The sequence below is a fragment of the Parasteatoda tepidariorum genome, chromosome X1 (genome assembly GCF_043381705.1).
Source record: "Parasteatoda tepidariorum isolate YZ-2023 chromosome X1, CAS_Ptep_4.0, whole genome shotgun sequence".
In the NCBI taxonomy this organism is placed as follows: domain Eukaryota; kingdom Metazoa; phylum Arthropoda; class Arachnida; order Araneae; family Theridiidae; genus Parasteatoda; species Parasteatoda tepidariorum.
Genome location: NC_092214.1, coordinates 48,974,219 through 48,996,247, shown reverse-complemented (window position 1 = coordinate 48,996,247; position 22,029 = coordinate 48,974,219). Strand labels below are relative to the sequence as shown.

At 28.4% G+C, this 22,029-nt stretch overlaps 1 protein-coding gene and 1 long non-coding RNA gene across 3 annotated transcripts in view; one reads left to right on the top strand and one right to left on the bottom strand.

Annotated features, from left to right (window-relative positions):
* Window positions 1-78: 78 nt before the first annotated feature.
* Window positions 79-21,516, top strand: LOC107456644 (uncharacterized). The gene is made up of 5 exons (XR_001585737.3): window positions 79-218; window positions 2,055-2,127; window positions 9,357-9,542; window positions 18,930-19,104; window positions 21,100-21,516. It is a non-coding gene; the product is annotated as an uncharacterized lncRNA (long non-coding RNA).
* The window catches only part of LOC107456641 (glutamate receptor-interacting protein 1), a 56,923-nt gene continuing 53,484 nt past the window's right edge, over window positions 18,591-22,029 (bottom strand). For both annotated transcript variants that reach the window (XM_016074550.3, XM_043049963.2), the window contains exons 18-19: window positions 20,699-21,372; window positions 18,591-19,125 (exon numbers count right to left, since the gene is read on the bottom strand). In XM_016074550.3, the coding sequence (XP_015930036.1) occupies window positions 18,898-19,125; window positions 20,699-21,372 (902 nt within the window). In that variant the 3' untranslated portion in view covers window positions 18,591-18,897. The remainder of the gene's footprint in view (window positions 19,126-20,698; window positions 21,373-22,029) is intronic.

Here is a 22,029-nt window from a genome sequence, read left to right as displayed (position 1 = left end):
GTGAAGAGGACGAAACACCATAAGGTTGAAGATGAAAAGGAGTAAGGAAATAGATTTCGAAACTAACTGCCAGGAAAAAAAAGTGTCAAAAATTTCGAAACAAAATTGCGTATGAACTTGGTGATTGACCCGAACTCTTTGAGTTCAAATTTGTTCAGAAAAATGTCCACTTAAACAGAATGAGTCTAAAAACCCAAACGGAAAAGAAAAAAAATTACGTGAGTATTGTGTGAAACATAATGTATGGTTCATTTTTTGTAATCATGTAACTTTAATTTGGGCTCCTTCAACACTGTGTCCGGAGACAAGATGTCACCTCTTTCCCCCTCTATCCATGCCACTAACAGGACATCAACTTTATGCTAATAGAATTTTTATCTTATTTGATAATAGTTTTTTTTTAATCTTATTTGATAATCTAGACTCTTATTTATTATTTAAAATTACAACTACGTATTCTTTGAAACAAAGCAAAACAAAAAAACAAAAACAAAAATCGGAGATAAATTGTTTTCTTGAATTCGCCACATTCATTTTAAAAAAGTGATATAGTTAAGTTTATTTTATTTACTTATTTACTGTTAGATAAACGCAAAGTAAAAGCTCCAATATTATTATATCAATTACACAAATTCAGTCAATCTATAATAAATTAATTTTAAATTATTTCACTCATTTAAGAGTCTTTTCTGGTATTTTCCCCTTTATAAACAGAAGTCTCATAATTTCCCCCAAAAAATATTCCAGGAATTAAAAATATGCAAAAATCTTGGAAATATATTTTTTTACAAAGAAAAAAAACCATCATTTAAATTTCTCATAATTCCGATTAATAGGTCTAAGTTGCATCGCGAAAAACTAGGGCAATGAAGGTGAATACTTACTCAATAATTATTTTCGTTTTTCTTAAATGTGAACCAAAAAACGGAGCTAAAATTTATTTAATAAATGTTTTGGAAATTTTAAAAATGTTATGACAATGACCAAATTATTTTTATAAATCTGGCAATTTATTATTATTAATAATATATAGTAAAATAATTCAAGCTTTATAGACAACGCTTGATTTGTTCCCCCATTTCGTGACATTACCAAGTTATTTATAAACCTACCTTATAGCCGAAATGTTTCTCATTCAATTTCAAAATAAATAGTAATAATAATAAAGACGCTATCCAGACCTGCGTAGAATGAAATTTCCTTCATCACACAAGGACAAGCAGAATTTTTTAGTGAATCGATGATTAGCTAAACAAAAATGCAGTAATAGCAAAAAATATGATTACTATTTTTTGATATTAAAATATGATGTAGCAAAAAATATGATTACTAGTTTTTGATATTAAAATATGATGTAGCAAAAAATATGATTACCGATTTACTATTTTAAATTGATTTTTAAGCCAAATCCTGTAATTTACACCATTATACCAATTTCAAGAGTTTTATTAACTCTTCGCTGCGTTATGCTTTCATAATCTACTGTTTTGTGACTCCAATATTTGGAATAAATTACAATAAAAAAATAATAATATCAGAAGAATTCACTTGATTTATAAACAAAAAGAATAAGGAAAATGGGCTATAATACTTAAAAGATAGCAACTCATTCACGTTATTTATTGATTACTTCTAATATTTTTGGTTGAATTCATATTTCGTGACCTCGCTAATATCGAAACGAATGGACAGGAAATTGTTTCCGCTAAACGAAAGACACACGAATTTTAGACTGCAACATTTTATCAAGAAATTTAAACATCAAATTACATATTAATAATTTAGAAATATTACATTGGTTGATCTTTTACTAAATCGCAGAAATAAAAAATAATCTAAAATAAGCACATCATATTCGTTCATAGAAAAAATAATGTTTAATAATGTAGCAAAAATAATAATTATTTAGATATCAGAAAGATGACATTTGTGAAATACTTAAAATTTTTAAATATCTGAATAAATAATAACGTTTTTCTTTTCACGCTGTTTAGTATTTTCGAAGAAAAAGTATTATTATGTGATAGTAAAATTTTTATCAACTATTATTTTAGATGTGCTTTGAAAAATTATTCAACAGCTACGAGTAAAATTATTCAATATCGTAGCAGGAAAGTGAAATTATTTGTGAGTATCCTGCTTATTATTTATTTATTATTTTCGCTTTTTGTTCATTTGTTTAACGATGATTTCCGGTGTCAATTATTTCTGTTTAACAAAAATCATTTGGTGGCACAATTTCAAAAAATCTTTATGCATAAAAAAATTATTTATTTATAAAGTAAGTTTTCAAACTTCTTTTTCTAACTTAGAATTCTGATAACTTAGAAATCTTCTTTTTCTAACATAGGAACCTAACTTAGGAAGCTAAAAAACATGAAAATTATGCATTTATTTTTTAAAATAAATTCGAACGAAAGATTATTTGATACCACTCAGATGACGACTGAAAATATGGTTGAAAATTTTGAACTGTATTACCTTGCAATTGTTTATTCATTCTTTAAATTAACTAATCTACTAATATAGGAAAAAATTAATTGGAATTATGATAATTTTAATAGATTACTTTAATATCTCTTAACTAACCATTAAAGATCCTCTTATAATTAGAATCTCGCATATAAATAAAAACTATGGAAACCCATAAAACTGTAAATTGAAAGTAACTGTAAAAAGTATTCTTTTTATTTTAAATTGCTGCCGCAGTGAAAATGAAATATAAACACTTTGCCTAATTTTATCTCATGTTTGTTTCACTAACAATATCTAACATTTCAACTTTCAGCTTAACGGTATTTAATTTTAAAAATTATGTAAAATTCTTTATAATTTAACAACTACGTGCTTATGTATTATGTGTCCTAATCTCATTAAAAAAAAAAATAAAAAATAAAAAAAAAAGCATTTTTATCGTTATCATTATACAAATTCCTCACTTCATTACTTTTAAAGAATGATAAAATAATGATAAGAATGATAAAATACAAAAGTATTTCATCATTTATTTATTATATGTATTCAAATGGTAGGATTTAGGAATAAAACTGCAGAAGAATAATGTTCTCCAATTTCAATCGATAAGTTTGTATTTGTTCAAACAAAGCTATCCAATATCGTATTCAGAATAACACTTTATTATTTAATTTATGTTCGATAAATCAAGACAAGATTGAAAACGCAAATGCTATTCAATTCTGATTTATAATTCAATAACATCATAAGGACAAACCTGAACTCTTATTCTTGAAAATAACTGACATAGTTGTTCCACTTCAATTAGTTTCTAATCAAATATTATTACTGAGAATAAGTGATTACAAGTTAAAAAGTAAAGTCGAGAGGGCATGAGTGTCAAGTTTAATCTATTCAGCGGTTTTGTACGGAATGTTTACGGAAAAGCTGAACTGATAAAAAGAAATGTTTAGCTACTTAATCTAATCGTTCAGTCACGCTGGTAAAAGAAAAAAAATGATAAAAGTGAGTAATACGTAACTTTAGCTTTTCCTCAAGGTACACGAACATATCGGAAACTGATCTGAGCTATTTTTAGCTACAAAATACATTTCTGGAAAGGAGGGTTTGACTATCATCAATCACATAATAATGTTTCGCTTTCAGTTTCATGAAAATATCCTTTTTTATTGTTCTATTTGCTAGGTGAAATAATTGTTGAGAAAGACTTTTTTTATTCCCTACGCGATTGATAAAACTTCACTGTTTTTGATGGAAAAATATTAAAATTAATAGACTTGAAGAGTTTTTAAAATGAATTGTTTTTGTTTTTTTAAAATACTGCCAGTAATCTAATCTTTTATGATAAGACTATAGAAGAAATGCAAATTTCTAGCAAGCACTGATATCTGAGAGAGCTGTAAAACGGCTTTGATGCGATTATTTCCATTTGATACATTTCACAAAAATTTACGCATTTTTAATTTTTATTGCAAAAATAAGTTCCAAATACTAACGTATTTGAAAGTTTGTAAAACAATATTTTAAGGCATAATAATAAAAAGTAATCATAAAACAAAATTATCATCGTTGCTAGAATTTTTTTTAAAAAAAAGGCCGGGATAGCCTAGTCGGTAGGGCTCTGGGCCCATGTCCGAGAGTTCGTGGGTTCGAACCCCGCCGGCCGAAGACTCCCCGTGTAGTTGGTGACTGATGCACGTTAAAATTCTGTCGAGTAGCGAAGTCCTCCGTGTTCCCATAACAAATCAATACCTCTGGGGGTACTGGATTGGAGATCGATCATTCTTTGATTCAGGTCAAAATTACGATTTGTGGATGAATGAATGGATGTATGAATGGGTCCGCCTTGTAAACAGGTGTATGATGTGGCAGAAGTCGAATTCTTGGCCATAGATGGCGCCACTGATAAACAAAAATCGCACACTCTGCCTTAAATTTGCTCGGTTTCACCAAGCAGGCTTGCACGTGTGGCAAGTGGCATTAGAACCAACCAACCAACCAGAATAAATAAAGCAGAAAACAACGTAATCAGAATAAATGGAAAATACTACTATAAATCATCACTATACCAAAACATAGCATAAAAAGCGGTATAAAGATACTACATAATTAATGAAGTTATAAAATTAAATTTTTGCAGGTGGAAAAAATCAACAAATTGGATAGTTTATAAATTTAGTCAGTTTTTCATAAGTTACAGTTTCAGAAAAATATCCTTTTTTTCTTTTTCTTTTTTTTTTGTTCTATTTGCTAGGCAAAATAATTGTTGATAACGACTATTTTTTTCCTCAATGCGATTGATAAAACTTATACTAATTTTGATCAAGAAATGTTAAAATTAATAAGCTTGAAGAGTTCTTAAGATGTATTTTTTTATTATTATTATTTAAGATGTATTCTCTTTTTAAAATACTGTCCGTGTTACTTCCCTCTCTTCATATAATAAGACTATAGAGGAAATGCAAATTTTTTACCCTGATAACTGAAAGAGCTGTAAAACGATTTTGATGTGATTATTTCCATTTGATATATTTTATTCAACACTAGAAGGACTGAAACTTAGTGTTTACCTATATTGTTATAACTTAGTATATACCTACCTTAGTATATACAGTTAAAATGACTGTATTGTGAAAGAATAACTAATGTGCAAATAAATTTGCTTAATTAATTTTTAATATTTTTTGCATTATTTACAGTTATATAACAAGATATTAGTAAATATTAACAATAAAAAAATTTACTTCACTTGGGAGAAAAATAATTTATGCATTATTATTTGTATAGTTTTTGCAAATGAAAAAGCTGTTAAAAAGCAGTCAAAATTGACTTCCTTGGGCAATCTAGTGTTAAATGTACACATTTTAATTTTTATTGCAAAAATAAGTTTCAAATACGTAATCACAAAGCATAATTTTAAGGCTTAATCATAAAAAGTAATCTTTAAAAGAAAAGATTATCTTCTATGTTTGAATAAATAAAGCAGAAAACAACGTAATCAGCGCAAATAATTTTTTTTTTTTTAATGGCGGGCACTTGGGGTTTGTCCCATTGGCCACAGAAATGCCAAAACTGCTGCTCTCTTCTCGGTACCCAGTGGGCACGTGTGGCGAAGCCACGGCGGTGGAGCAGCTTCGCCCACGTCACACAACCACAAACCCGCTTATAGGATAGGTCGCATTCACACATCCACACAAAGAGGAAAGAACATAGAACACGGAGAGAGAAGCAAACATCTATACCCTGAGCAGGATTCGAATCCGCAAATAATCATCAATGCCAAAACATGGCATAAAAAGCAATAATAAAGATGCTACAGAATTAATCAAGTCACAAAATGAGGTTTTTGCTGGGGGGAAATTGACTAATTGGATAGTTTATATATTAGTCAGTTTTTCCTGCAATAACTTCACATTGACGACTATGATGACAAAATTAGGTGTGGTTGGAGACGTATGGTATAATTGACTAATTGAAAATTGTGATGAAAACAGGATAGTGAAAATAACAGTTGAAGATGAAAACTGGATCATAATTATTATAACACTTTTATTTAATATTTGTAGAGCTCGAGATACAAATTATATTTTATTAAGACTTTCTAAGTTAAATATTAAATTTTGCATAATAATAATAATGAGGACACGCTATGGGAGATAAATCCCCCATGACCAGCCTAATCGAAAGCCAAATTAAAAAGTGATTAAATTGTTCCAGACGAATAGTCAGAAGCATGGAAAGATATCCATGGTTGGCGATTTATCAAAAAATAACACTGCCAAAAGTAAAGCCAACCCCCTATAATCAATATTAGGTTTGAAAAATCTTTGGAGATTGCGAGTAGCTAACAAGACGGTGAGAATTAGTATCAGTGGCGTACGCAAGGGAGGGGTTTAGGGGTTTAAACACCACCGTTGAGCTCAGACAAAATGGCAAAAATAAAAACTTTAGTAGAAATTATGCAAGCTATTATTTTGTAAGACTATATATTTTTATGTGCCTTATGCCTACTTTTTTTTCTCATGGTATTTCTCAAAATACAGAAAAAACATTTACTTGTACATGTTACATGTACTTTTGAAACCAAAATCACGTGATATATATTTGCTGTTCTTGGATTTTTAGGATGTCAGAAGGCAAGAATTTAACAATTTTTAACTACTTTGAGAAAAAATCACGACCTGAAATTGGTGAGGTGACAGCATCTAGTACCAATGTAAGTTTTTCTGCTGTACAGAAATGTGATACTTCCGTTGAAGAAAACGTTTCTAGCATAACAAAATCTGATGAATGTGAAAGTGGCCCTCAAAGTGTTACTTCCCACCCATATGACATTGGACTTTTTTCAGAAGATATTACATGCTGTTCTTAAACTTAAAAAATCAAATCAAAATTTAACTAAACAATGTTGGTTAAATGTTGTCAAAAAGTCAAAATTGTCCAGCTGTCTAAATTAGGGAAATAATAGTGCTTTATTACATACTCGAATTTCTTTTAGTAGTTTCAGAAAATTATGAACACCCCCCTTGAAAAAATTCTGCGTACGCCCCTGATTAGTATAACCATGTAACTGAAACATATTTGTGGTAAGAAATACAGGATAAAGAGTTATAAATAGATTTTTTTTCGATTTAATGAATTAATGTGTCTACATTAGTATTGAAATAAAAAGTTAGCCGTTACATTGATCGATAAGAAAAGAATTATATATTTAATATTCGCTCTTTACAAAATGTAATAAAAATTAAATAATTGATTTAATTCAATTAAAATTCGATTAAGAGTGATTAAAAAATAAGTTTAAGAAATTAAAGAAATTATAAAGGCTTAGGAAATATATAATGCCTTTAGTGGCATCACAACGACTGAATATATAAACTATCCAATTAGTCGATTCCCCCCCCCCTCCTGCAAAAACTTGTCGTTGTAACTCGATTAATCCTAGAATACATTTATATTTCTTTTTATTCTGACGTGGCACTAGTAATGATACTTGTTTATAATACCGAAACAGTTATATGTAATCAGCTCTTTTCATTTACCAGTCATAAAGAAATAAAACTAAAATAAATGCGACTGTATTAAAATGTTAGAAATTTGAATCAATATTAATGTTGGTAGGTAGGCACTGTATTTACGTGGCACTAAAGCTGCGCAATGGGCTATTGGCAATGGTCTGGGAAACATCCCTGAGGATGGTTCGAAGACATGCCATCGCAATTTTGATCCTCTGCAGAGGGGATGGCTCCCCTGCTTTGGTAGCCCGATGACCTACGCGTGAAGGCGAGCACTTTAAGGTAGAACAGTTTAATAAGGACAGATACCACGCACCCTCGGTCCCTACGCAGGTTGATCAAAGTGGTCACCCACCCGCTTACTGACCGAAGTCAGTGATGCTTGACATCGATGTTCTATTGGGAACCGTGTCTTCACGATCAGTCCACTCTGGGACAATAATAATGTAATAGTTTAAAATAACGTCATAACTCGATAAATTCTATAATATATTTATATTTCGTTTATTGTGTCTTGGCACTGGTAATAATGCTTGCTTATGCTATCGAAACAGTTGTATGTTCAGTTCTTTTTATTTAATTTATGGGACAGTATTAAAATGTTAGAAATTTTAATCAATATTAACAATAATATAAATAATTTAGAATACATATCGAAATCAGATACTAAATTCCAAAATGTAAATGAGTGGCATGCGAAAATATAAAGTCGTTTACAATTTAAACTATAATATTAGAAACATGTTTACAAACAGAATAAGACATTTATTATATTTTTATTGCTTATTTCTAGACATGCGTTTGTACGCATGATATACTAAATTTCTAGAAAGTGTATCATTCCTTTCTTTCGTCTTGTTTTTTAATATTATAAATAACCTTAAATTGTGGAAAAAGCTTTGACGCAAGTGCCAGCGAAAGTAGTGACGCAGAGCCCTAAAGGGAAATCCCAACCTTCAAAAACTTGTCTCGGGGAAGAAAAAAAATTATCTAATGTAACCTCAGTTGAGACGGCGTGTTTCAAAATTAATCTTCTCATGAAAATCCTTGTAAATAATGATTCAAGATGTAATCGAAATCATTGATATTTCGTTCTGAAGGGTCATATCTATATCTCCATCATATTTCGTTCTGAAGGGTCATTTGCCAACGATGAAATAACTTAACATTGCACATTTTACAGTTGAGTTCAAGACCGAAAAATGAAGGTTGTAGTGAAAATATTTCTGCGCAGATTTATGCTCAAAACTCTTTCTCTATAGTTAAAATATTATATTATTTATTAAAAATAATTAAAAAGTAAATTGGTTTGTGTTTCAAACAACTTCATAAGCGTTATGTTTACACATTTAAATTTAAAAATTAATATTTTAATCTCAAACATTTTAGCTTCTAAGATAAACCTCTCCTTCATAAATTTTTAAATTTCAGTTGACCTTTGAAAATTGTCTTATAAACTTAGATCATTAAAAATAAACCTTTATAAATGAAATAAATATTTTTCTTGCAGCAATATTTTCAACTGAACATAAATAAGAAAAAACGAACGACAAATTCAAAACCGAAAGGAACCTCTCAACCAAAATTGACTTTCAGGCGTTCGTAAAATCTATAACAAGCGTATACTCCAATATATATATATATATATATATATATATATATATATGAACTCTCTCTCTCCCTTTGTCAGAAAAAATAAGCAAATCACAAATCTCCTTTAGTTACTTACAATTTTGTGATAAATTCATGCATCAATTGCAGTCTTGTGTTTTATGAAAATGGTTATCTTGGGTATTGGGTATTCAAAATAGAAAGGAAAAAAAAGAGAAAAAAAAGTTTTAAAATTATGTTTATTTTTCCTTCAAGAAATACGTCCCATGAACCTTATGCAGGCACTTTTCTTGGAATAAACTGAGAAGAAAGAAAAAAAGAGAGCCCCACCTTCTAGATAGTTTTCCTGGAAAAGCTTAAAAGAAAGAGATATCTACACACCACCAGGAATGTGTGGAGACTTTAGCCCGTTTCATTCCCCCTCTACACGTCAATGATAAGGTAATTATTATTGCTTTTTTTCTTCTTTTTTTAAGAATTAGGATTATGAAAGTAATTTTTATGAGCAATTCAGCGTTTATCTCACTGTCTCTCTCCCTTCTGACTTTTCTGCTTGCCACGGACTCTTTATATTGTAGCTTCTAATCTACCGTAACATCTAACTATATCCTTATACATAAAGTTTCATTTTATTAATAGATTATGGTATCAGTGCGCATATCTATTTATCTATACTCCATTCTAATTATTATAAAATTATTTATCAAATAGATTGAGGTTATGAATTCTGAGCGTGCATGCAGTTTTTGAAATAAAATAACACTGTCGAAGCATATTGATAATAATAATAATAAATAAAATAGAAAATTTTAAAATTGCAAAAGTAACGCTGGTGGGTTCATACTATAAAAATAATAATTACAAAGAATTATGGTTTACTGTTTAAGATTTAATCTTTAGGGATTCAACAGAACGGCACGTGCATCTTAGCCGGTATGTGTTATGGTAGTTATATGCCCTCTATAATTAGAAAACTCAAGAAGTCCCTCTCCCCTAATATTTCAGACAAATAAAAAAAAAAACTGAATCATCGTCGATTTAAATTTAGCAAAGTTAAATACTATCTAACACTTTAAAAAAATTATCATTTTGCAAACATTTAGTGAATAAAAGTAAAAAGGTTAATATTTTATTAGTTAATACTACTATTGTCTAATATTAAATGTTTCGGACAAAGTCTTATATCAATTATTTTTCTCTTTTTTAATTTTAATTAGTAATAAAAATCTTTTAAATTGTATTTTTCCCCTCTTTAACAAAGTTTTTGAAGTGAAAAATAATGCATAAAAACATGAAACCTTAACCTTACATTTTATGAAAATAATTTGACTCATGTGAGGGCAAACATTTCCGTACGCGTATTGATATCTTTTTTCTAAGACACAGGCAATTAAATTAGAGTTTAAAATGTAACTATTATTATTAATATAGTAATTATTAAAATTATTATTTGATTGTGATTATTAATTTAAATTATCCTTATCCATTCTATTATTGTTTGTTTTTAGATTAAATTCATAAATTTGAAATTTTCAGATAAATTAAAATCTGCAAAATTGTATCCTTTTTATGTTATAAGCATATTAAAAAAAATTCCAAATTTTTTAATTCATCTTTGAAATAAAAATGGTACATAGAAAAATTATATCTTACAGATCAATACACCTACACACTTGATCCATGAGGACGGTGGATAAAAAGATTTTTTCTAAAAAAATAAGTACTTTTCTTGAAAAATTTTACCGAAATAATTCTATAATAATTGAAATTAAGAAAAGACAAATAGTTGTATGTACTGTTAGCAAAATATGTTAATCGATTAAACTTTTAAATTGATGGATGCAATTAGATTCAAAATTTGTATTATTATTTGATGGAATAATCGCGAATAATTCGTGATTTAGCTTTTATTAACTCAGACTAGAAGCAACTACCGCGTGACTAAAAAATGAATTTTACAGTTCCATTTATATGTCTGCTTTTCAGCCTCCACTGTAAAGAAAATACTGTTCTCTTAAGTCCAAAGGATTTGGATATGTATAAAATTCAAAATGATATTTTACAAAATGTGCTTTCGGCGTAATAGCGTATTTCCCTTCAAGGCTCTTTTTCGAAGGCTCCGTCATCATATGTAGATGCTTTTTTTGCGAATAATATACAATTGTTAAAACTGCTATAAGTTTGCAACTGTTACTCATGATTGTGAGGTCAAGTTTAGCCTATCTAAAGCCACCGTTCTCTATACTTATTCTGAAAATGGCGCAAAACGTCAATATGGAGAAATGCCACAGTTTTGTTAAGATGAAAATCGTTTGTATTCTAAATTTTTAATATTTAAAAGCTTACTCCAAAGGGGCATTATCTGGGCTCATAAAAATGTGAAAAAAATCGAGAATAAGGCAGTGATTTTGATTATTTTCGGCAAGGGGGGTAATGTCAACAAACTTAAAATTTTTAAAAAAGTTCAGCAACTTTTAAAATATGTAAGTTATTTTTTTTTCGTTAAACAAAAACTAATTTCGACTAATATGACAACTATGTATGCATTTGATACGACAGCAACGGTTTAAAAAGTGAAGTTTCTACATCATATTATTCTAATGCCACATCATAACTAGAAAATATGTAATCTAGTATGTAATCAAGAAAATATGGTCCTAATAGTTAAGTTCAAAGAGAAGTCGAAAGTTTGAACCACTACATTTTACTTTTTGCTTATTTCAAATATCTCTAGAGGTTTTTAAGCGAATTGATAACTTGTTGCACACTTATTCATTTATCTAAAAATAATTCCATACAAGAAATTAAACTGTCCTGACTGTTATTAAATAGGAATCTGTAGGATTTGTAGGATGCATACATTTTCATATTATTTTATACTTTAAAATGTGTAGTTTTAATTGACCGCTCTTTTGACTAAACTATTGGGACCATATTTTGATAATCAAAAATCCAAATATCTGGGAAGAAAAGTATTTTTATTCAGAGAAAGTACATTTTTGTGTCTAACTTATTTGCCTAATTAATAGTTAGGACTAATTTATTGGCGTATTTGAGATCAACATTTTGAACCACTGAGATTGGCATTTGGAACGTGAAAATATGATTATTAGAACGAAAGTTATTCAGTTTGATATCTTTTTTTTAAGTAAGTAATTTCTTTAAAATATGTAATGCACTTTTGTAACTAATGCGTACGCATTAGAAAGAAAAAAAAAAAGAAAAATTGTCAATTTTGATTCTTTCTGACTTTCTAGTTCAGTACATTGAAGTTGATTAAATCACATCAAAAGTTGACAAGTCGGAAATTAACAATATTAATCTCTGTAGCCCCATTTAATCTTTAAACTCTGTTACCTTTTTAAATTTGTTGCCTGGTGTTTTCTTTATATTAGGCATCCGAAAGAATTGAAACGTTTTAAAATTTTTACATGAGACGAGACAATAATTTAGGCTGTTAGGCAAATATTTTATCAATGATTAGTCAATGTGTATTTTCATTTTTATCCAAGATCCACATTTTAAAGACTGAAAAAATATTTACTACAAATTTCAATTGAGAAAAATATTTTTTTTAGAACATCTTATTTTTTAAAAAAAAAAAATATCTGCTCTAAAAATACTCGATGAAATGACGTTTTAATTTATTCAAATTAATTAGATATTATATTCAAAAATAGTTTTACCGGTATTCCATTAATTTTTTCATTAAAGGTAATATACTTAACTATTCACTAAAAAAGGATCATTCAATATGTTCCTTTCTTATTAATAAAATATAAACATCAGTAAAATATATGTCATTTTTAACTTGAAAACTTAAAAACTCATATCTTTAAAGAGCCATCAATAACTTTTGTTAATACTGGAGAATGCTGCCTCGTCCCTGCATTAGTTAGGTTAGAGGTGCGTACAGTACACAGAGCTAATCGTCAATAGAGCACGCATGCACGAAAAAAAAAGTAATTAATTTATACGAAGCTTAAATATTTACGTTACCGATAACCTCCCGCTAACGCAATATTTATCGATAAATTTCTATTTTATCGGTTTCCATATCTTAAAATTTTTACCTGATTGTCGTTGAGATTATCACTGATTCTATTGCATTTAACTACTTTTTGTAAACCTAAATTATTGATAAAAATCAGAAAGTTCTATTTAATATCAACTTATTTTGTTTAAGTGTCAAATAATCTCACAAAAACCTTAAATTTCTTACAAAATAACTCAGAAACGTGCAGCTTCAGTTTCGGATTGGTGGTACACTATTAAATTTTTCCTTAGCTCTCCGTTTCTTTACAATATTTTAGTTTCAAAACATTATCTTTTATAAAATCAATAATAAGTCTTTTACCCTCCCTATTTGTTTTCATTCCAGTTTTAAAAAATCACAAAATTCATTTTTTTTCTTTTCCTTGTTTACTAACTAGAAATTGTAGATACGTTACTTACTACAAATAACACCCGCTAAGGCATTAGTAATTGATATTTTATTTTATCGGTTTCAGCTTCTTAGACCTTTTACCAAAATGTTGTGAGATGACCTCTGCCTCTATTGCACTTAATTCTTTAGCAATACTAAGTCTAATGGAGGGAGAGAAAGAATAGAATGCTCTAGAAATGTTGCGAAGAAGTAAATTTTTTTAGAGAGGGATTAAAATTTTGTAATGCAGCTTTTGTTTCCCTCAGATTTATGCGATGAAAGATATGAAACATTTTGCTCTGCGGTTACTATAATTACCTAGAGCTTTTTTTTTTAAACTTATAAATGATATTTTTTTAATAAAATTAATAGTACTACGCTTAAAAAAAATGACAAGAGGTTGTTTTCTTTACTACCTGGTGTTTTTTTTCTTGTTAAAAACACCACTATTTTTATGTAGGAATGAATAAGATGTTTCTGTGCTGTTATCAAAGAGAAATTCCAGAAACTTCTAAAGATAGAACTGAACAGGATAGACCTGTAAGTTGGATGTAAAAATATGACTTTAGAAAAAAGTGTGGCTGGCCACAAAATCCTGAAGTCCTTCTCTTAAACTTTTTGTATACGCATTAATTGAACACATGGGAAAAAAATTTAATGAGAAAGTATTAAATACATCATTAACAAGCTATTTGTTATGCCGCTTCTGCTCTACATAACAGCCCACCATTGCAAATTGATTCAGATTTCTCCTGACGTATACTAAGAATATTTTTTCAATTCTCCCAAATAGAAAACCGTTTCCAAAACAATAACCTACTCATATGGACAAATTGTATTAAGATTCAATTGATAAATCAATACAGCATTCATGTTATGGACTAGACCATGTCCGTTCGTAATGCTGTATCAGTTATGATGGCACATTTGCGATCCGGATGCGGCTTAACTAAGAGAAACTCAAGGTTAAAAGAAAAACGATATTACATATTCAAGTTAAATATACATATATATAATTATATATTTAAACAATTATAAATTTAAATATATCTAAACAACTAGATTAGATTAGTAGAGATTGGGAGAGAAAAAAGAGGAAACACAAGGAAAAAACAAGAAACACCAGTTGTTGTGTAACCAGAATTTATCCAAACAACAAGCGACAATCGAATTTATTTGAGCCGCGATGGCTCAGGGGATAGTGTGTTCGTCTTCCAATCAGGTGAGCCGGGGTTCCATCCCGATGATGGCTGGTCGATACGAATTCCGCATCCGGCTTGCATCGACCACAGTGCTGACGTGAAATATCCTCAGTGGTAGAAGGATCATGGGTTAGAGTCCCCTTGCCGTCAGGCTAACCGTGGGAGGTTCTCGTGGTCCTCCTCTCCATGCAGCGCAAATGCGGGTTAGTTCAATCAAAAAGTCCTCCACGAAGGCAAATTTCTTCCAATACTCGATCCAGGAGTTTCCTTGTCTTCTGGTTTGGGTTCAAAATTACAAAGCTACGGAGTTGAACATTAACAGTCGTAAACCCAAAAATTGGGTCGGCTGTTCAACGACGGTTATAAAATAAAATAAAATCGAATTTATTTTAACTATCTGAAAGTTTTGTAACATCAGAGATATTTTTGTGCTTAATCGATTACAGGAAATTTAAAAATTCCTTAAATCTTTTTTCTATAAGAAAAATTCTAGAAGAAGAATTTTCTATAAGAAAAGGCTATAAAAAATTGGGGCCAAAATGAAAAAGCAAGCAGGCTATATTTTTATATTAAACTTTTCCGTAATATTGTTAGTGATAAGTACTATACAAGTTTCTGGAAGTTCCCCCAGATAGCAGCAAAATAAAAAGAAACATCTCTTTGCCTAAAGAAATCAGTATGTTTCACCAAAAACGCTCTGCTGAACAATTTGAAAACAAGATTGACTATTTTATTGCCATTATGTCAAGCCTATCATAAGTACACTGTTACTTTAAGATACAATTGTAGAAAAAATAGAAAAGTCATTCACCCCCACTGTTATCAGATACTTTTCCAAGAAAGTCTTACATTATTTATCATTTATATCTATATTTGGTTTTAAGAAAATTTCTGTTTTATACATAATTCCAAAATTTTATAAAATTTACTACATGATCAATAAATTAGCTTGAAATTTTTTTTTTTTTTTGTAAGTCACAGTTGTGTTTTCCATTAACAGTTTAAGGGCTGTACATTTCGTTTTACTTAACTTTAATTTCTTCGGGTAATTACTCTTGATAACCTTTAAAACACATAAATAAAATTTTCCTCTCCCTATTTGGGAAACAGTTATCACTCACATATTTTTAAAGCTTGTTCAAATTTTTCTCTAAAAACTGGAACACTATATTTACGAGACTGGAACTTTAGAATATATCATGAAGTACTAGTTTTTAATTTTTAGCTTAAAGTTTTTAAGTTAGCATTTTTCACACAAATCACAAGACTTTAAGTATAAAAAAGTTTAATATAATTATGTAACTGATTTTGTTAGTATAATGCTTAAAACTAGTAGGCTTTCTTGAACTGGTAGGTTTCAACTAGTAGGTTGCAGGTTTTCCTCCAATTTTTTGTAATATAGCTGCACAATGTATCAAAACAAAACTTTCCCACTTATTTCTTAATATTTTCTTGATTTGCCTTGTTATTCGACACATGCTTATAAAATGGTGTAACTTTCAGAAAATTCAATTGTTCATTACTTTTTCTTTTTTAAAGTAAACCTTTTTATTTAGATCTATCAATTTAATGATTGAATAACAAAAACATTTTTTCAATTATTTCATTATGTAGCAGACAATACACAAGTGATAGTGATATTTAATTGAAAAATTGGCCCTCTATTCTGCCAATAGTGCTATTTAAATCTAAAGTATTTAAAAAAGCCTTAAGTTTTTAACTTCAAAGGGTTTGAATAAAATTATCACTTGCAGTTTTACAATACAGTCAGAGAATCAAACAAAATTATTTAAAATTATTTGCTGATAGTTGCAATTATTCAGCAACTAATGAAAATGATTTTAAAACTTTTACATTTTAATCCTAAACCCAATTGGATTGATGAAATATCAGTAACCATTGCCTTATTCAATAGATAATTAGTATGTACAAAATAAGAAAATTTTCAACTCATAATTTAGATGACTCGCAGAATATCACTCGAAAATCCTTCATCTATAGTTAATACACAGATATATTGAAAAGTAAAGTATAGAATGTTCCATCACTAATTTCATAGTAAACTTCGATTTATGGGCAGTGGATTGAATGGATAGCACAATTGGCAGAAAGTGGATTTATTGTTAAAAGTAATAGGCAACAGTAAGATATACTTTAATTCAGTTCTGAAGAAATAAGTATATTCATAGCAACTTTATTAAACAAACTCTCATTTCCTTTTACATAATTTAAAATAAAATTCAGCTTAAAAAGGTAAGTTTTAAGATTAAATATTCAGTGCAAGCACACAAATCATAAATTATAAAAATTTAAAAAGCTTAAAATTTAAAATGTATATAATAATTAAATTCAATCATACAAATAAATTTAATGACATAAAAATTTTATCTCATGCTTCTTTTAGAAAAACTACATTTTTAATATTGATTACATTTTGATTTTAAGTTTAAGAAACAAGACAATTTTTAATCAGAATTTCAAAACTATTTAATCTTTTTTTTGTTGTAATGAAATGTATTGTTTGGATAAATTTTTATTGGCCCCTCTTGCCAGCATCCTATAACACATTTCAATATCATCAAAAAGTTTCTTTTCTTTTACCCCTTTGAAATTAACAAAAATTCAAAACATATATGAATAAATACCCTTGTATCGGTAGTTCAATATTCAACATATGCTGCAAAGCATTTCTTTATTTCAAATTTACTAGCAAACAGTTTAAAAAAACTACTTACGAATTATTGGCTAGATGTAGCTTTAGAAAACAATTGTTTCCCGACTTTGAGATAAATGGGCACTTTTTTTTCCGGGAAAAGTGTCCTCATATCACATTATTTGAAGAATAAATATTAGTAAATACAGAAAAAAATCAGAATTTCATATTTTGCAGAAAATGCAATAAAACTTATGGACGTTCAAAAAGTACTTTTTAACAAACAAAAAAAATTATGAAAGACATTTCAGAATTAGAACAAATGAAAGCTATTATATATTCTATACAGTTATTTTGTATTATTATTATTATGAATGCTATTATGTATTCTTTTCTAACATTTATTTATCGACATGTGTGCCAGAGTCATTGAGCAGTTGCTAAGATTTTTGTCTTAATACTTCTGGTAAAAATATTTCTCCACAACTACATTTTTCCAATTTCGAAATAAAATATTGTTTATTTTAGTTTCATTTACTTTTTCAAATAGACTTTCTAACTATCTTAACAAACTTCAAATCTTTAAATAAAATTTGCTTTTTGGTTATAATCATTTTAAAGATCTGAATTTAAGCTATATAAATTTAAAACATTTTTTTTCAATAATTTATATAATTTTTTAATAATCACCTGTCTCACATAACACTAGACACATTTTTTGTGAATAATCAGATCTACAAAGAATATATTTCCAACTACTACTTAATGTAAAGCAAATTAATTAGTGAAAGCAGGATACATAGTTGATGAATGAAGAAGTTTTGACAATAAACCTTTTTTTTTAAATAAAAATTTAAAAATTCATAAATGAGTTAGAAAAAAACTATCAAGTTATTCATGAAACATTCTATAATTTTTTACTTTAACATAAACACAAACATAATTAAAACACATGTTAACTTTTCAAAAGCAAACAACTTTTAAATTACAACATAGATTTCATTGTGCATAAAAACTCTGTGCCACTCTTAATTACAAATTATGAAAAGTTTTTAATTTCAGAAATCTTAACAAATCATAATTTGTATTAATTTATTTATAAAAATAAATATCCTAATTTTATTAGTATAGACACAAAATTCACGATTACCCGATTTATACAACAGTAAAAATTTATACAATTTTAAACATTTTTCTTCCTTTATTACTTTTTTAAAAGCAGATTCAAAAATCAAGTGTTCATTGTTGTACAATATATATTTAAAAACAAACAAACATGATACATTTATATATATATTATAAAAATATGGAAAACCTGAGAAATATTATGGTATGAAGCATTTGCTTTTGACTATAACATCACACTCTTTATATACACTATTTTTTTAAAGTACATACAGAAATATGAACACAATTGTAGCACCATAAAACAATACAAGACCAGTATCATATTAAAATTAGTTTTTGCAACAAAATGTACAACTTTATAAACATTTAATTTAGCTCGACTAAAAATTAAAGTGTTTTAGTATATGTCTTTGTTTCAGACAAAGGAGATGAACTGCCATCTTTTTCACCACCTTCTTCATGCCAAGCGTTCAAGTTACTAGCTCTGCCTAGTGTACTTTCTGATGATGATACATTGTCATATGCTTGACGACTTATAACTAATTCAATTCTGTCACCAGAAGAGGCAATTAAAGGAACAATCAGGCCAGCATTGTATGTTTTGACGTTATTTACCTAAAATGATAAAAAGTGGTTTTTAATATGATAAATATTAACACTAAAGTTAAGACAACAAAATTTCAACAGAAATACAATATTTTCAAAATCATTTACTGGATTTAAAATAGTTGAGGCATTTAGTTTAAAGACTATTTTTAACTTTTGCCTGGCAAAGTGGGTCCATTGTAAGCCCAACTTCAATTCTTCATTCATAGTTTCATAATAAAAATAATTTTTCAATTGTTGTCCATCCTAATATATGCCATGAGTGACTATTCTAACAGATATCATTAGAGCCAAAAAATATTTCAAAATGAAGAGCTTTGTATTTATGCACGGTAAATAACTCATCCCATTTTGCAATTTATGTGAAATAATTGTTTTATTTTGTTATCTGTCTGCTCAAATTTAATATTTACTATGCATAATGATATTTCTCAGAATAAAAAATAGTTACTCGAAAAAAAAGTTTTTTCCGGAGAAATTGGATAAATTAAAGTGGGTTCCATAATAAACTCCTGTTTGCTATGTGATGGATAATTCCGTATCTCTTTGCAAAATATCGAAAATTTAAATTTAGGATTACTTCAAGTATAAAATTATGCCTAAATTAAAAAGTTTTGGATCAAATATTGGTTTAATATCTTTTTATCATCATATAGTAGAGAAGATCAGTGCCCGTTATATTTTAAAAGCATCGAGAGGGGTCCAATATGGACTCCTCCTGCCCATTAAATAAAAAGCGTCACTGTGCAAGGGATAAAACAATTACGGTCACATTCTTTTGCAAGCACAAATAATCAAATACTCATATAAGAAATTTTTTTCTCATTTGTCAAATTTTTACATATGGCTTAATATGGATTTTAAGCTAAATGACTCATTTATACATGGCCTAAAATATAAAAGAACTTTGGAGCTGAGAATACAAAATTATAAATTACTTAGTTTGTTCATATTAACGAAAACTGTTGGAGGAGGCACTCACACAAACAAAACTTAATTTTTAGTTCAATGGAACTGGTCATTATAATTGTAAACCAATAAATGTGCTAAAAATTCCTCAGGAAAAAAAATGGACAATCCTCTTAGAAAATAAAACTGCTAAAACGCATGAAGTTAAGGATGTTTGTTTTACTATTTTTAAAATCAGATTCATAAAAGCTTCCTTTAAAAAAAAATTACCTGGAAAGGCAAGAAAATACCACTCAAAAGATATGACAAATGTTTTTACCATGCTTATCCATTGGTTAAAAAATCGTTTATTAAATCAGCTCTTAATAACGTATCAAAAAATTTTAAATTATAATTGCAAAAGTGAAAAAACATTTCTAAAAACTTGCTTTGATCATCCTAAATTGACAAAGGAAAAAAAAGACATTCTGCATTGTAACATAGAATAGTTTCTGCATTGATTTTCTCAAATTATTAAAAACTACTTTTTGTTGGTATGCTTAAATATTGTTCATAGTTCAGTTTCAGTGGGTAAAAATATTTATGTTCCAATCCATATATAAAAAAAACTTATTGTAAGAACAATTAATATTATGCAATTTTTATAGTTACATTAAAAGAAAAAGTAAATTACTTGTAAAATTCTATCCAGAGGCTTGATTAATCCACTTAAGTCTGCAGGTCCACCAGGGCGAATACTGTTAATATAAACTCCATTTTCATATTCACTGTCAGACAAACTAAAACCAAAGTCTTCATATATCTGATCTTTAAATAAAGTCACTTTGTGGATTTCTATAGGCAATGGAGCAGAAAAAGATGAGGAAGGACAGTAAAAATTAGTAGAATCAACACATAAGCTATGTCTGTATGAGTAATCTTTAAATTTTCCTTGGTCTTGAACTCTTGTGAAATTGTTTTTATCTTTCATACTTGTATTTAACTGTTCAATTTTAGAGTTTAATTCATGTAAATTATTTTCTGAAAGTGTATCAGATGGAGTTTTTGATCTGTTATCCATTTTTTCATCATCAGGGGATTTAGGAGATAGACTGCACTCATCTAGACCTAATATTGATTGCTCAATTTGACGCAACCAACTTGACTGTCCACAAGTTTGCAAATCTTCTAAGACATTGTGCCAACTCTCTTTTTCTCCTTCTGATGGCACAGACTGGCTGCCAGAATAGCTATTTGATCTCTGAACTTTATGATCCCAAAAATGCTCATCTTCATTTCTTTTTCTACCAGACTGCTGAATTGAATTTCGATATGAAGCAGTTATATTACTATCACTATTAGAATGATCTACATAAAAATTAAAAAAGATTAGACTTGCAGTTATATATAAATAATTTATAAATTAATGTATTATAGTAAAATGAAACAAAAGAATGGTAGTGCTGTTTATCCATATACCAGTTAATAAAATTTTTCAATTAACATGATCGATCAAGGACTACATTTTGTCTGTTTTCTCAACAAAACAAAAAAACATTCATCTTTTGTCTTGAAAAAGTTTTTACCTTCAGAGTCTCTGAAAGGAGTAAAAAAGGCTATGCCCTTGGAAAGAGAAAAACAATTCTTTTCTCTCCGGTTTGTTCTGTCTAGTTTCAAAGAGGGAAGTGGAGAAAACTAATTTTACCCATATAAGAATAAGTTTAATTTCCCCCAAGGTATTAAAAAGAAGAACAATGCATTTCCAATTTAATTTAGTTTTAAAATATTATGATAATATACACACACTGTTTTTGCAGAAGTAGGAAGTGTTTTCAAATATGATAGGAAAGTACAGATAGATTGTTCTACCATTTACATCCAAATATTGAAATAGTTAAAAGACTGAAGGAAGGAAAAACGGAGACAACATTGCATAATACATATGACATTGGCACATCAACTGTATTGGATATTTAAAAAAATAGCTATTAAATTTTAAACTGTGTTACCTAGTGTGAAAGAAAG